Raw genomic sequence first — 16,962 nt, forward strand, 5'->3', positions numbered from 1 at the left:
CGTTCCCTTAGAGCATACACAATGGTTGATCCAAAAATTTGGATCATGAATTATTTTAATATTTTCTCTCTCTTCCACCTCGCTTATGATCTATCATTAGTTTTTATGCTTTTTTTACCCACAATGGATGATCTATAATTTAGACTTTTTAACCATTGGATTGCTTTTCTTAATACCATTAGATTGTTGCCAACTCATCATACATGGGGCCCACCAATTATTCTCTTTCATGAGCTTCAACTATGATCCAACAATGATCAGATCATTGTAATGATCTGATCATCCTTCTCTCTCTCCTCTTTTTTTCTCTCTCCTAATTCTTTATAATATTTTTCTCCCTCTCTCCTCATGATCTAGCTTGTAGATCATCCAATGGGCTCACTCTTATACTCCCTCTGTTTTTTTTTATCATTCTCACTTTCCTATGCGCGTCTCCCAATGTACCTCTTTGAGCTTAAATATCTTTCATTATATATTAGTAAAAATTATAACGATTGATTATTAATAATGTACTAATTGAGACGAATCAAACAAGACCCCACATGACTATGTTTTTTCTTATAAATGTGTGAAACAATTAGAAGATTCTCTCTCTAAGTATGAATAGCAGATTTAAGAGATCTAAGAGAAAGATAAAAAAAAACAGAGGGAGTATAATAGAAATATTTACACTTTTCACGTATGTCAATGTAAAACTTTGAGGACATTTATGTTTAGTTTTGTATTTGTAAAAATTATAAAAAGTACTCCCTCTGTTTTTTTTTATCATTCTCACTTTCTCTGTGCGCGTCTCCCAATGCACTTCTTTGAACTTAAATATCTTTCATTATATATTAGTAAAAATTATAACGATTAAAAATTAATAATGTACTAATTGAGACGAATCAAACAAGACCCCACATGACTATATTTTTTCTTATAGATTGAAAACAATTGACAAGATTCTCTCTAAGTATGAATAGTGCCAAGATTCTAAGTGAGAAAGATAAAAAAAAACAGAGGGAGTACATATTAATAAAATACATGTTATGATTAATCTAACAAGATCACACATGACTATATTTTCATCCGCGTATAAATCGATGGTCGAAGTGAAATTTGTAAATAATATAAAATATCAAAGAGTAATAATTAAAAGGAAACGAATGGAGTAAAATTCAATCCTGTTATCAACCAAACATTTTTAGCAAATTCTAAATTGATTACATGACTTACCTCCCGTAAATTAAAATCTCATAATTTATCTTTCCTACAAAAACCAAACGACTATCATCCATGCACTCTCAAAACTGCTCATGTCTCATTAGGTGCAGAATAAGGTGAACACGCATATGGTCAAATTCAATAAGTCTAGTTAAATAATTTCAAGTTTCAAAATACAGGTTCAAAATCATTCAGATTTATTATATTTCTTTTTTTTTTATTAGGAAATTAAGTTAGCCTAACATAATGCTCGTGGACCGTGGTACAGATTGAACCACTGACCTCAGAAATTAAGAGAGAGCGCTCTACCCACTTAAGCTAACTCCTATCTTTATTCATTATATTTCTATAGTTAATTAGTTATTTGTATTATGACCACTATAAAAATACCGTGATAATTTTAAGAATCGGTCCACCAAAATTGGAGAAATAGACCACATAATAGTAGGTGGCAGCTTTTAAAAAACCAAAAAAGAAAAAAACCAAATCTCATATCTTGCCATCTTATCACTCACCCACTCTCTCTCTCCTCTATATAAACCCACCCACCCCTTCTCACTCTCCTGCGCCATACTTCATTCTCTCTCCCTCCATTTCCAGATTCAGTCTCTCTCTCTCTCTTTCACCTACCAAAAATGAAGGTGATTGAGAAGATCAGAGCAGCAGAAGCTCAGAATCAAATCCTATTTTCCTTCGAATACTTTCCCCCTAAAACCGACGATGGTGTCGAAAATCTCTTCGAAAGAATGGAGAGAATGGTGTCTCATTCCCCTTCTTTTTGTGACATTACTTGGGGTGCTGGAGGATCTACTGCTGATCTAACCTTAGAAATTGCTAATCGTATGCAAAACATTGTTTGTGTTGAAACTATGATGCATCTTACTTGTACTAATATGCCTGTTGAAAAGATTGATCATGCGCTTACTACTATTAAATCTAATGGATTGCAAAATGTTCTTGCTCTTCGTGGTGATCCACCTCATGGTCAGGATAAATTTGTTCAAGTTGAAGGCGGATTTGCTTGCGCTCTTGATCTTGTAATTCTCTCTCTTTTTTTGTTTTTTTTCAATCGGAATTGTTTGTTATTGTTTTTTCGAGGTTAGATCTGAATTAATTGATTGATTGATTTGTTGATATTGGTGTTTGTGAATTGTAATGTCAGGTTAATCATATGCGGAGCAAATATGGGGATTACTTTGGGATTACTATTGCTGGTTATCCTGGTCAGTTGCTGACTTTTATATGTTCTTTTACACTTGTTTGATCTCTCCACCTGAATTCTAACTAACTTATTTCAACGAACTTATATTGAAACTTATTTAAGTTCATTTTATAAGATTTTGAGACTTTTGAGAATTTAATAAACCTAAACCTTTATCTTTTTTCTAAGGTGAAGAGAATAAATCTAAAAATGTGGAATGAGAATGTGTTTTTAACTACTGTAATTGTGCAGAAAGTAGCACAATGTGTAGTCTTCTTTTTGCATTTTGTTTCAGAAGGATATATCATATATGCATTATTTTGGGAGGTTAGAAAATAGCATTGGCGATGAATGATAGGATGAATTGCTTTACTTTTTGGTAAATAAGCAACTTTTATGAAATTGGGGTCTCTTTTGTCCAACTTATTTTTGCTTATTATTAGAAAAATTAAGAAAAAGTGTGAAATATCAAAGATAAGTTTGGGAAAAATAAGTTGAATATCTGTTGGCATTTTGGATTTCCAACAAGAATCAATGGATTATGGTTTAAATAGTTTATAATTGAATTTCAGTAGTTTGGGCACAATTTATCTTTATTATGTGCTTTTTACTTGACTCTATCTATCAGTAGTTTGGACACAATTATTTTTCCTGTGGTCTATTATTTTTGAAATATCCTCATATCTTCCCTAGGGAAATGTGTGGAGTACAATTCATCTTGTTTCGAAATTAGTGTTTTTTTTATATTAAGAAAACTATATATCATTCAGCTCAACAGAGGATACTTGGGTTTTAGTGATTTGTATATTTCCCATCTTTTACAGATGAATTGCATAGAAAATGGAGGGGTTTAAAATTATTAAGCAGTGACAATAGCTAATTGATATTCTGATTCTCTTGTTTTATATAATTTTACTCTTTTCGTGTTCACAATGGTGTATGTTCCTATTTGATTTGTTATCTGACTTGCTGTTGTGTTGTGAAATACCTTAGAGGCACATCCTGATGCTATTGGAGCTAATGGTTTGGCAACTGAAGAAGCATATGCTAGTGATCTGGCTTACTTGAAGAGAAAGGTAATCCTCTCTTTAGTCCTTTAAATGATGCTAGAAGATATGTTTACATAAAATTTTTAATGGTTACTTGATCTTGTCATACATTTATGCTTGCGCTTACACTGGTTTTCTGTAAATGGCTTAGGTTGATGCTGGTGCTGATCTTATCGTCACGCAGCTGTTTTATGATACCGATAATTTTCTCAAGTTTGTTAATGATTGTCGCCAAATTGGAATTACTTGTCCAATTGTTCCTGGCATTATGCCCATTAATAACTATAAGGGCTTTCAACGAATGACTGGTTTCTGTAAAACAAAGGTATACGATATTACTTCATGTGTTAGATATAGATGCTATTAGTAAATATTGACATTTTATGTGATTAAGGGTTTCAAATTTTTTATTATATGTAATTTTGAATTTTCCTTCTTAGAAGCATAGCGCAATTTTAATGTCCTTTGAACTAAAGCATATTTGTGGCTGGGAATTTTGTAGATTCCTCAAGAGATCACTGATGCATTGGAGCCAATTAAGGACAATGAAGAAGCAGTGAAAGCCTATGGTATTCATCTTGGAACTGAAATGTGCAAGAAGATTTTGGCTAGTGGAATCAAACAGCTGCATCTTTATACCTTGAATATGGAGAAGTCTGCACTAGGAATATTGCTGGTAGCTTCTCCTATCCTCTATCACATAATGAACTGATTGGTTGTGATGTGTTGATATATATTCTATTTCATAACTGCTGCAGAATCTTGGATTAATTGAAGAGTCCAAAATTCAAAGACCATTACCTTGGAAACGCCCAGCAAATGTTAACCGTGTTAAGGAAGATGTTAGGCCCATCTTTTGGTAAGTGTAATGCTTATTTTTTTAAAGAATTTCTGTAGGGTAACTAATTTTATGGGTTTTTTTATTGGTCTTACAAACCTACGTCTGATGATTTCAATTACTTTGAATGTTTGCTAATTGGATACAGGGCTAACCGTCCAAAAAGCTACATCACACGAACAATGGGATGGGATCAATACCCCCATGGGCGTTGGGGTGATGCTCGCAATGCATCCTATGGAGCATTAAGCGACCACCAGGTAACTTGATCATCCTGTGAACCTCTAAGTCAAATTCTTGACTATGAGATGTTGCTCTGAAAATGTTATCTCAGTTTGTTACTCAAAACTATTGGTAATAATGCTTCTCTTATGTCCTTGACAGTTTATGAGACCACGTGCACGTGATAAGAAGCTGCAAGAAGAGTGGGCTGTCCCACTGCAAAGTGCTGAAGCTATACACGAGGTAGACTTCTGTTTCAGTCTATTTCAGCCTATCCTCTAAAACCATTGTTGTAGTAGTCATTTAAACCAATTTTGTCAGTGCTGATATCTTCTTTGTTATTTCAGATGTTCAAGAACTTTTGCCTTGGTAAGCTGAAAAGCAATCCTTGGTCTGAATTAGATGGCCTTCAGCCAGAAACAAAGATCATCGATGAAAAATTGGGCGACATTAATATGAAAGGCTTTCTCACCATCAACAGTCAACCTGCAGTTAATGGAGAAAAATCTGACTCCCCCACTGTTGGTAAGTCTTTAATACTTGCCGAGTCTCCATTCAATGATTACCCTTGTGCAGTTTATATCTTATTCTCAGTTAGATTCCTACAAGTAATATGTGAAGTCCGGTAAATGTTTGTATAGAATAATGCTCATCTGCAGTATGGTTGATTGGCGGAAAGTTGGGATCAACTAAAAATTCAGAGGAAGTTGTGGAACTTCTGAGTCGTTCTTGATCAATACTAGCTTTTTATATACAGAGTTGAAATAACAACCAAGAACACTAATTTCTTTTGCATGGCCGCCAATTTCATCCTTGATTTTGTTCCTTTTGAGAATGGCTGCCATTCAGTAACTCTTTACCTCCAAAAAATAATATGTTCCTTTCCTGGACCGTCACTCTGAGTTTGCTACTGTAATAAGTTATAAAGCTCTAACAATGCTTTATTTATATTTTTTAGGATGGGGTGGGCCTGGTGGCTATGTATACCAGAAAGCCTATGTAGAATTCTTTTGCGCAAAGGAGAAGTTGAATGCACTTGTTGAAAAATGCAAATCTCTTACATCTATAACCTACATGGCGGTGAACAAAGGAGGTGATTTGATCTCAAATGTTGCCCAAACTGACGTGAACGCTGTAACATGGGGTGCATTCCCTTCAAAGGAGATTATACAACCAACTGTTGTGGATTCTGCCAGCTTTATGATCTGGAAAGACGAAGCCTTTGAAATCTGGTCCAGATCATGGGCTCAATTATATCCAGAGGGTGACTCATCCAAGAAATTGCTTGAAGAGGTTTGTGCCTTTGTCATCCTTTCCTTGTCAATTTAGCTTCATATTATGATTGACTACTATTTCCAAAAAAACTAGTTTGCTGGAGACAGTACTTGCACTTTGTCTGACTTTTATGCCATATTTACAGGTGCAAAATAGCTACTACTTAGTCAGCTTGGTGGATAATGATTATATCCATGGTGATCTATTTTCTGTTTTCACTGGTCTTTGAGAAGAGTATGAGAGTTATTAATTTCGAGATTTATTACTCCATTCACCTAATGATGCATTTTATTCATTGGGCATAAACTCTGTCCATTGTTCGAGTGTTATTAGCTTTAGTTATTGTGTTTGTAACGACATAATCTTGTGGGATTTTGCAATCTCCCAAGACTCCCAATGCAAATTGCATGGCGAGTTGTTTCTGCCCAATGCGCCTTTGTACCATTTGTTTTTCTTTCTTTACATAAATATATAGAGCCATTGTCTGCTTGTGTTTTGTTGAATTTTGGTGATGGTCCTATGTTTTCCATGTCGAATTTAGGTCGATGGGATATAGACTGATGCATCTTGGTTTCTTAACTGTCTTGACACTGACAATGATTAATTTAGCATGTACTTTGAAAATTACCATAAGCATCACCAATATGCAACACATTTTTCAGAGTCCAGAAAGTAGAAACATACCAAAGAGGAAAAATCCGTGCACAACAACGTACATTAATAATTCACTTCATGAAGAAACTCGAGAATTGGGAACTTATATATAACCACATGAAGTTTTCAAAAATTCAAAGAATGTTAGTACTAACAGTAAAAACAAAACCTATGATTAACACACGAACATAGACAGCAACGACATCAAGCAGCACAGTTGGACTCTTGATACATGTTAATGTAGATGAAGCATCTTCAGATAAAACAGTGAGGATTGAATATTCGCAAAATCTAACTTCTGTATTAGACCTGTACATTTTCGTGTCTAGGCATCCTTGAAACTGCACAAGCCCATGCCCAATATTTGGCAAGGGAAACAAGAAAATGGGATAACATATAAACAAAAGGCTATCCATAACCGCATTTACTGAAGAACATGAAGAAATCAATAGTTTGTCACTGTTACAAAGGTTACGTTTACTAAATTGAAAGAATAGAATTAAAAAAATCAGCTAAATGACGCATGATGTCCATTGAATTAAGATATATTTGCGTTCTTTAGGGATTTGGAAACCACAGGACCTGCAGAAGTCCTCATGTAATGCTCATCGAGCATTGCAATGCAAGAAGCATCGGTCTTCAAATGGGGCTGAACGATTTCCCAGATCTTTTTCTTTTGAATCTGCAATTTGTCCAAAATAGACCAAGTGGTCAAACAACTAGACTGAGGTTACACTCCAAAAATATCTTGTTCAATTTCAAATAAAGAATACATTACACTCCAAAGTCCAAAACTAAAACATACTACCTCTTTTTTTTTAAGTTTACTCGTTTGGAAATTTATAATTAGTTGACCCAATTTCTTTTTTAGCCACTTTTTGAAGGGAAAATGACACTTCCGAGATGTGGTTTCTTTAGTTTTCCTATACTTTACCCACTTGATTTGTATTTCTCTCTCCTCTCTCCTCTCTCCTCTCCTTACTAAGTGTGCAGAAGGCAAATGAGTCAACAATGGAGGAAGTATTAGACCCCCCTTAGAAGCCTAATTCACGTTCTAGTCCATTTCCATTTACAGATGGGTTTTGGCTAAGAGTGAAGTCATAGACCACAGATCTGAAAATGTAACGTACAGTACGCAATGCAGTATATTGCAGAAACACTAAACTCACAGAAAGACTGAGGGCTGCAAAAGCTACTATAGAACAAAATCATGAATTTTTGCACAGCAATTTATTTAACAAACAGACAATTATCTATTTCACACACTTAAAGCTCCCAAAATAACAAACTTGAGAGTGCAAGACTACTTGACCTTTTCGAAGATCTATAATTACCTCGTTTGTGGTCCAGTATAGATAGGTGGCACCATAGCAGTAGACATCAAGTCGTCTTTGATTTATGCTTTGTAAGAGAATATGCCTTTTGATGCATGATTTTACAAATTGAAGATAATATTGGCAGGAAAGAAGTTGATAAAGTAAAAGAAGATAATGTAAGAACTGACCAAGATTTAATTATAACAAACTAGAAGCAATTACATGTTCAAAGGTCAGCAAAACTCAGACAAGATAACTATGGAAAAGCTGAAATTCGAGACCGTCCATAGTAATTCTAATACCGTTACCCTTCTGGATATTCGACAGTTTGAAAAGGTCCTAGATACTGTAAAAGTAATGGGAACGCAGTGAGGAACTAGAGAAGTAGAGGTGCTTCAGCTTTTAGGAGTAATACATTCAAGTATTCAACTATAAGCTCGTCCAATATTATTCATACAGCTACACTGACTGCTTTGTTAGAGCTGGACAAATAAAAGGGATTTCTTTCAATCCAGTCCAACAATGACCATAAAGTCTAAAGTCGGGACTGATGTTACCATCTCCAATCCAATGCTCAAAGCAGGCAGACAGCACCTAAGTACTAATTTATATCCGTAATCTTCTGTCACATTCCATACTTGTCAGTTCTCTTTCACTATCAGCTTCTGTAATACGTATTGATGCATATGGCAGAATTACGATACACACTATTTAGGATTAAGGTCAATCTCAGCCTCAGTTAAACAAGTTCCTGTTACTCTCTCAGAAGTAACTACCCCAAAAAGACTACTAGTTCCACCATGTCTAGCAACAAGACATATAATATGCATTGCTCTAACTCAAGCACTTAAGCCTACCTTTTGAGTTTAAAATCTAAATATTTAAGCTCAAGTATCTATTCCAAGTAAAGGGGACTGATTGACCAAATAAAAAGCAAAAACTCCATACCTGATTAGCAGTTGCAGCAGCGGGTTGATTTTCCTTTTCCTCTTCTGAGCCAAACCAGACTCTTTCACCAGGAACTGACTCCTCGGGAGGCACAAGGAGCTCAACATTCTCATGTGACGCATCAGAAGCAGCCATAAGCATACCATACGACTTGACACCACGCATGTTTCTTGGTTTCAGATTGGCAAGGACAATCACCTTTTTGTCCTGCATATTTGAGAATAATAAGCATGATACACTCTTGATTTTTTTTCCGAAGGAATACTATCTTCAAGGCTTAAACTTTGACATCTGGTACGGTTTCAATTGCTCACTATACAATAAAGATCATAAAAACAACCTGGAAAAGTACTAGTGTCTCCCTCTAATAAACTATATTCAAACTTCTTAAAAGGTGGAAGCTGACATCATTCAACTAATCAAGCAGAGGACTTTCCGAACAATAAAATCAATTCTTTCTAGCCAAATGCACCAAGCAGCATTCAGAAAAAACATGCTCCTTATTTTTCAATTAGGCAAATTAGAAAAAGGGAAATTACCCATGATAACCCCAAGGTTTAGCAAAATAGTCGAAAAGACCATGTTGACATGACCTCAATGGCCCTATAGAGGTTCTTGCACATAAGTCATATGATAACAGTTTTAATTAACCATGTCTGACATAATGCTTGTATGTTACTTCATTATAGATATCTATCTATACAAGAAATGCAGGCAGTTTAACAATCAGTTTCAATTAAGGTGCAAAAATTCCAATTACAAATTTTTTTTGACTTTGTTAAGAAATATTAGATATTAAGATGTTTCCTATCAACTTGATGACCTAACTGTTCTTCATGCCGCAAAATGACCAAAGTCATCCTTGTAGAGCCCACGAGTCCACCTTTAGCTCCACCATTAGTATGATCTTGTCTGCTTCAGGCCTAGCCCACACAAATTTGTTTTTGGATTCCTTTCCAAAAGAAACCATACTAATGTAGTTGGTGAACTCTTATGAATATGGAATACCACCACAAACTTGCACCACGCCCTAGAGTTACACCCCTCTGCACCTTGCGTGCTCTAGCAAGCTGACCACGAGGTCCACCATTGTATGTCCGTTCTCTCAGCCGAATTGTCGGCTTTGGTACCATTTGTAGGTCCCACGAGTCCACCTTTAGGTCTACTTTTAGTATGATATTGTCCGCTTTGAGCCTAACCCACATAGATTTGTTTTTGGGTTGAATCCCACTCATACAAATGTAGTTGATGAACTCTTATAAACTAGGTAACTCCTTATCTGTTTGATGTAGGACATGGGATGTATACCCAACAATTCTTATCTTTTACATCGTTGTTGTTGTTGATTACTCCCTCACTTTTTGTATGTTCTTTACACTTGGAATGGGCATTCTTGGACACTTATGACTATTAATATCTTTAATAAGTATCGGTATACATAATAAAAGGTTGATATTTGCAAAAAGTATTACAAGATCCTACATGATAGGGCCTTTTTCGCATATAAATTACCAAATATGCTCAAAGTCTTCTAATTTTAATTTTCAAAGCAAATGTAAAAAACGTTATGAAAGAAAAAACGTAGTATTATATGAAAAAAAAACTGTCTACCTAGTGAGTAATACACCCACGAGGGATAGATATTAATAATTAGTGGAGTAACTCAGCAGTTAATTTTTTTAAATTGCCTATTTCTAGTGGGTTGTCCACCCAATTGATAGATGTATTATACTTTGTTATTGTTGTTGTTAATTACTGTCTAACTACTATTGTCAATGAACAATATTTTGAGAAACCTGCGAAATTTAAATAAATTGAAATTTAGTGAGGATGAAAGGAAGTGTATTAGAATATGAATATTGAAGAAGTAAGTGAGTGAAAGTATAATCTAAATCCCCAATTATTAGATGAGAATTTAAGCCATTGGTAAATTGTTTTATAAGATTTGCTTCATCAAAATTCAATTGTGCAAGATAAAATTTTGACACATAGTTCCTCCGTGTTTTTATAATTGCATCATATGGGGAGTCACGCACCACACTTGCCAATGCACAAATTTAACCATAATCTCCAATTATATTTTAGTAAAAAATAGTAAAAAGTTGACATCTGAAAATGCATATCAAGATGCGTCTAACAAGACTAAACCCAACATGACTATATTAATACACAAAAGTTGGTCAAAGGAGATGGTGTGAATGGTGCAAAAGTCCAAAAAATGCAATAATAAAAACACAGAGAAAGCAAAAGTAGTTAAGGAAAAGTCACTGGAATCAACAACTTGCAATTGAGACTCAAAAAAAGTCGTTTTGGATTTTACTACACGTAAACGGTGTTGTTTAGACAATTATCGTGGACAATCAGCCCCAATAAGATACAACAATAACAGAACTATTCGTTCCAAATGTCAGTCTTCTACGAGTCTACGACAACCTCACTTCAGTGTTAGGGGGAGGGGGTCATGGGCAGAGAGGAGGGGATGACCTACAGCAAAAGTCAAAATTCATTGTGTTCTTACTTCTTAACTTCTTTTTGTGACGTTTTCTTAACTTTTGATACTGCATTAACTCTCTTATCATTACCAGGAGATCTTGTTACATATCGGAATGCTGTAAGCGAATATTTCCTTCTGCCTTAAGTCCTGAATCACAAAATGAGCAATCTTATCTCACTTCTTGTCTCCAAACACACATGTAAATAAAGCTCCTCCTAATCTCAGGCCCCAAATAACTGAAATCACTATAAGAGCTAATCGAGGATGCTATCATTCTAGCATATGCGTCAATAAGCTACAAAAACTTTTATCGATCATCATTTTGGAAGAATTTAACCTATCTATCCTTGAAATAGATTACAGAATATAGGAGGTACACTTTCAACATTTATTGATGAGCAGATGATATTCTATGACATCAAAAATAACATAAGCAAATATCCCCTTTCAGCCTCAAGCCCTAACTCAAAAAATGATCAAAAATAACATAAGCAAATATCCCCTTTCAGCCTCAAGCCCTAACTCAAAAAATGATTACTCATGAAAATAAAGCTTCTCTTGATCTCAGCTAACTGAAACTTTTATTTTGGTACAGTAAGTTGCTATCATTCGAAAATGTGTCAAGAAGCTAGACAAACAATGATGGAAGAGAATATTTTCATCATTTTGAAGCAGTTGAACTCCTCTACTCTTAATATAGATTACAGAAATATAAGAGCCTAAGAGGTACACCTTTACTGTCTATCAATGAGTAGAACAAAGTACATCTCAGTAACAATGTTATCAATCCACCAACAACATAGGGGCACATATTCCAAACCCAATTCCCTTCACTACTTCAGCATCAGAAACCACATTGTTAGCCCATAAACCAGAGTAAATTTGATAGCAGATTTAACATGAAGGAGCATGAACAATAGCTCACCTATCAGTTCACTTTCAACAATAATTTTCTTTCTTTCAGATAAATTTACTCCCGACTTCTTATTTCTCCATCTTATCATTCATATTGGTTCCCACTTCCCAGGTACCTTGAAATCTCCAAAGTTCTATATGACGGGGATAGTTCACACAGAAAATTACTCATCTTAACAAAATGTCAAGGAAAAATAAATGAGAAAATGTGGCATGAACCCAATAATCCAAAATTATTCACAAATCCTACCTTCTTAGAAATATCAGCACATCACGGACCCAAAACAGCACCAAATACAGTTACTTACTCCGCAAGGCTTGGGAAGAATAGCACAACAAGTACAAGTAATAGTAGCATAGCAAAAATGAGTTCCTCGTCAATGTCATTAAAAGTTCACTGTTTTCTCTCACTAATTGTAGCCTCTCAGAGGAGTCAACGGTTGCATTAATTCAGCATTGGCTAGTCGTAGTCTTGTGGATAACCCAAAGGCTATGGAAACAAAATATAATCCCAGATACCCAAACCTAGATTGACACATTGACAAAGATTCAAAAAGGAGAATAGCAACATGAGAATTGGACATGACAAGATAGTAAATATATGAAAGGGGTCAAAGAGCAACTTGATTTCAATTCAAAGAACAAAGAATGAATCCAATCTCAATCTTCCCAAGGTGGATTTACACTTGCAATCAACTAATTAACCCTCAAAGGAGCAATGGGAGACTCGATCTCATAGAGTTCAATGTCCATTCAACCCATGACCAAATTGACCTTAGTAGCTTCCCTCACAACCCCATAACTTCTTCATAGTGGCTCCCTTACCTCATTTCATAGAAACAAAAAACTCAAACTCTCAAAGTGGCTCTATTTAATTACATTCCATCTATTTCCCTTTTTCATCCATTTGATATTTTTGGTGTCAAGGACAAGAGATATGTCGTTTCTAGTCCACTCTTTTCTATTTCTAAGCCTATATATGGTTCTTAAAAAGATCACTATAAATAAATCGAAAATTGAGAGGTTCATGATGATTTTCAATCTTTCTAGTAGTTAATCTACTATGCTTAATTGCTTAGGCACAGAGATAATCCATTTAGTCAATGTACTCAGACTCTATCATGATCATATTCTCCATAGGCCCCTCTTATCTATTCTTTTTCTAAGCTCACATTATAAAAGAAGGACAAGGCAACAAACTCCTGATGTTCATATCAATTCGTTGTATAACTGCTCTACCACTTTCTTCCATTTCTTATGGAACAATCACAATCACAATCACAAATACAATCACTTGCTACAAAATCCAATACCACACTAAGCAATCAATAAAAAACAACATCATCAAAGCAATGCGACACAATGAAACCTTAAAAAAAGGAATGAAAATGAAAACCTGAAGATGATCAAGAGGAAGATATTTAACAAGACCGCTACAAATAGTCCTAGTCTCCTCTTCCCCAATATCAACCTCCTCCACATACAAAGAATCCGCATCCGGATGCCGCCACGCCTTCAACACCTTCCCAACCCTAATATCCAGCGAACTCGCCACATCCTTCACCGACTCTGCCGATTGCATTTGCGGAGGAGGAGCTGCATTTGCGGAAGATGCGTCAATTGCGGTTGATGTTGATGTTGAAGTTGAAATTGGAGCATCTGGTGCTGTGCAAAGGTGGCGAAAATGGCGTCTGGAGATTGGAGATGGAAGTGAAGGAGTGGAAGACAGGAGAGAGAGAAATGGAGGTTTAGAAGAGGAGAGGAGAGAGAATGGGAGGAAACGAGGAGTGTGATGAGTTAGGATAGTGTTGTGGTTGTAGTAGCAAAGGAGATAACTTCCTCTTGTTTTCAAGAGGTTTGCATTTGCAGCTGCCATTTTTGTTGTTCTCTGCTTATTCTACTCTTCTGTGTGCTCTTCTCTATCTTTGGAATGTAAATTTAAAGCGTTGGTTTTTATATTCATTAGTTTTTTCGGTTTTTTCACCGAGAGAGTCCGAGTCTTCAGAAAATTCACGAGTTACCATCGCACTTTTTAAATATATTAGATCGAATTTTTCGCCAAATGCAGCCTTTTACATATGCGAGTTTGTTAATTGCAACATTTTCATTTCAAACTGTCCAATTGCAACCTTTTAAATTAAATGTATATTTAAGTTGCAGCCCAATTTGGATTTAGGGCCAAAAGTGACGTCATGGTTAACCATGGTTAACCTCCAACGGGAAATTTTGTCCCAACCTTTTGTGAAACCCTCGATTTTTCTCTCTCTCTCCTCTTTCTCCCCTGACCTCCATTTTGTCTCTCCTTTCTCTCCAGGACCACCATTTTCTCTCTTCTCTTCTCTCCGTGCTGGCATTTTTGAAAATACGTGGCAATGACTGAAAATTTTGCGTGAAGCTCCACACAAGCATCTTTTACTTCGAAATCTGGACCCATGATATGCCCTAAGTAAGTTGCTCTTTATCTTTTCCATTTGCAATTCTTTAATAGCATAATTAATTGTTGTTTATTCACTTTGATTCCTGTTATTACTTAGATATATTTTAGTATTTAACCTAAGCTAACATAAGACATTGTTAATTAAGTTTATGGTTGTAAAGTTTTTATTTTTAACTTTATTTAATTTCAAATTGAACAGGGATTTTGGCATTAAACCCCCCCCCCCCTCCTGAAATTGGAATTAGGCTGTTGTATGGGGGGATTTTAAGAATAAGAACTTAATGATTAATTGGGTTGGGGGTCATTGTATTTGGATGGTCAAATTCCTGTGAGGAGGATATGCTTGTTGAGAAAGCAGGTAGAGTAAAGGGGAAGAAGAATATGTGCAGCAATTGCAAGCACATGGGTCACAACAGAAGAAGCTGCAACAACCAAACATATGTTTCCCCTGTTGCTGATGAAGTCCCAAATACAGGGAAGCCCCCCTCCACTGATCCTTGGTGTAAGCACAGAAGAGAAAAAGGAGAACAAAATAAGGTACTGACCTTCTCTCATACTAGTCATGTGCAATATTAAAAAGGGTGCTAATTTTTGTATTTTGTTTGTTACAAGGTTGCTAGAGTTGCTGTCAGAGATGCTGCACAAGCTTCACAGGCTACAAACTTGGATATGGTGGGTTCACAAGCTTCTCAGCTAACCACAACAAGTTCTTCTAGGCCACCACATAGTCCAAGTCACATGATGTCAGAATAGATAGTCTTGTAATGCTTAAACAATGTTATGTTGCTTTTGAACAAAGTTTGTGTAACCTCGTTTATTTAGAACAATGTTATGTTGCCTTTCTTAGTTTGGAGAACAATCATTTTTTTGGAGTTTGGAACAACTTTGAATGCAAGTGAAATTTGGTTGAACAAACACAAAATATTATTTCATTCCCATTTCATTCATTACATTACTAATTCACTTACTACAACCTTAGATAAAACCTTACATATTACTAATACACTTAGATAATGAGCATTGGAAGCTCTTACAAATCATAACAATTCCCCCCCCATTATATCTCAAGTTAAGATGAAGTACCAAAACAACAATATGGCTAAAAGTGCACATATTACCCAAACCTCACATTTCAGTCCTAAACTAACCCTTGTCCTATTCATCTTCAACATAATTTTTTTTGTGTCCTTCTTCCTTTCAAGTACAACTGATTCCATCAGCTTCCTCTTGAGTAGCTCAACTTCATTGCTTAGTTGTCTCTTGTCTTTCATTAGCCCTAATATTACATCTCTGTGCCAATCTGTTGGGTCTTCCTCATCAATCCACTTAAAGTACTTGCATCCCCTTGTGTTGGTGTCAGCATCAAAGTTTGGGCATGCATAAAACCTTCTCCCCGGATTATCCTTAGTCCAAGCTCTCGTTTTTGAAATGTATAACCCACAATTACACCTCTTACCATCTTGACTCCAACATCTACCCTTCTTAAACATAATTCCTGCCACATAAGTATCAAATCATGATTACAATTGCACTTATTTAGGTTTGAAATCAAAAACCCTAATTTTTGAGATCAATAAACCCTAATTGTTTCACCCAAAAATTTTGAAATAAAAATTCCTAAAAATCCTGAACCAAAAAAATTGGGGAAAAAAACCAAGAATTTAGTTGTACTAACCTTGTCTTATGATGCGCAACACTACAAATCAAATAATGAAAATGCACTGAATTGAAGGAGAGGAGAGAGAAAAACAATCTCAAATGTGTTAATGGTTGAGAGAAGAAACAGAGAGAAAAAACGAGGGAAATATATAAAAACAACTGGAGGTCAGAGGAGAGAGAGATAAAAATCGAGGGTTTTACAAAAGGTTGGGACGAAATTTCCCGTTGGAGGTTAACCATGGTTAACCATGACATCAATTTTGTCCCCAAATCCAAAATGGGCTGCAACTTAAATGTACAGTCAATTTATAAGGCTGCAATTGGAGAGTTTGAAATGAAAAGGCTGCAATTAACAAACTCGCATATACAAAAGGCTGCATTTGGCGAAAAATCCATATTAGATCCCTCTCAGTTTCATGATAATAGATCCAAATGCTCTTAATAACTAACTGCAGTTAACTACATTAGTCTTAACCTAAATCTTAATTAACCTAACTAAACTTAAACCCTAACCCCACCACCATACAAACCCCATCACCTCCTCCACTCCATCCTCACAACCTCCCTCCCCCACTCCCATAGCTTCGTAGCCTTCCTCCCCCGTAACCCCACAACAGCCCCCTCCCTACCCTCCCCACCCCCGCCAATTTTCGCACCCCTTCCCCTCGCTGATTTCCGATTTCCCAGCATTCTTCTCTTTCCTCCAACTCCGATTTCTGTCTTTAGACTGCTAAGATGCAACCGTGGGGGA

General features: G+C 35.8%; 2 protein-coding genes and 1 long non-coding RNA gene across 3 annotated transcripts; 2 read left to right on the plus strand and 1 right to left on the minus strand.

The window, feature by feature from the left end:
- Nucleotides 1-1,744: 1,744 nt before the first annotated feature.
- Nucleotides 1,745-6,291, plus strand: LOC104889100 (methylenetetrahydrofolate reductase (NADH) 1). The gene is made up of 11 exons (XM_010674244.4): nucleotides 1,745-2,240; nucleotides 2,366-2,426; nucleotides 3,398-3,480; nucleotides 3,605-3,778; nucleotides 3,956-4,129; nucleotides 4,212-4,312; nucleotides 4,440-4,551; nucleotides 4,676-4,756; nucleotides 4,861-5,038; nucleotides 5,472-5,806; nucleotides 5,934-6,291. The coding sequence occupies exons 1-11, from the start codon at nucleotides 1,839-1,841 to the stop codon at nucleotides 6,015-6,017; spliced, it is 1,785 nt and encodes a 594-aa protein (XP_010672546.1). The 5' UTR covers nucleotides 1,745-1,838; the 3' UTR covers nucleotides 6,018-6,291.
- Nucleotides 6,292-6,839: 548 nt separating this feature from the next.
- LOC104889101 (uncharacterized) lies at nucleotides 6,840-14,054 on the minus strand. The gene is made up of 3 exons (XM_010674245.4): nucleotides 13,512-14,054; nucleotides 8,707-8,913; nucleotides 6,840-7,124 (listed from the first exon to the last, which is right to left on the minus strand). Exons 1-3 carry the CDS (start codon nucleotides 13,989-13,991, stop codon nucleotides 6,981-6,983), a joined length of 831 nt encoding a protein of 276 aa, XP_010672547.1. The 5' UTR covers nucleotides 13,992-14,054; the 3' UTR covers nucleotides 6,840-6,980.
- Nucleotides 14,055-14,195: 141 nt separating this feature from the next.
- Nucleotides 14,196-15,484, plus strand: LOC109134627 (uncharacterized). The gene is made up of 3 exons (XR_002039543.3): nucleotides 14,196-14,561; nucleotides 14,752-15,089; nucleotides 15,165-15,484. It is a non-coding gene; the product is annotated as an uncharacterized LOC109134627 (long non-coding RNA).
- The last annotated feature ends 1,478 nt before the right edge of the window (nucleotides 15,485-16,962 follow it).

Source organism: Beta vulgaris, chromosome 3, assembly GCF_026745355.1.
Source record: "Beta vulgaris subsp. vulgaris cultivar EL10 chromosome 3, EL10.2, whole genome shotgun sequence".
NCBI lineage: Eukaryota > Viridiplantae > Streptophyta > Magnoliopsida > Caryophyllales > Amaranthaceae > Beta > Beta vulgaris.

Coding starts and splice junctions, on each gene's coding strand:
- LOC104889100 (XM_010674244.4), top strand. CDS start 1,839: ATGAAGGTGATTGAGAAGATCAGAGCAGCAGAAGCTCAGAATCAAATC. Junction 2,241..2,365: donor TTGCTTGCGCTCTTGATCTT/GTAATTCTCTCT, acceptor TTGTAATGTCAG/GTTAATCATATGCGGAGCAA. Junction 4,757..4,860: donor GTGCTGAAGCTATACACGAG/GTAGACTTCTGT, acceptor TTGTTATTTCAG/ATGTTCAAGAACTTTTGCCT.
- LOC104889101 (XM_010674245.4), bottom strand. CDS start 13,991: ATGGCAGCTGCAAATGCAAACCTCTTGAAAACAAGAGGAAGTTATCTC. Junction 8,914..13,511: donor TTCCTCTTGATCATCTTCAG/GTTTTCATTTTC, acceptor TCAAATATGCAG/GACAAAAAGGTGATTGTCCT. Junction 7,125..8,706: donor CTGCTGCAACTGCTAATCAG/GTATGGAGTTTT, acceptor GACAAATTGCAG/ATTCAAAAGAAAAAGATCTG.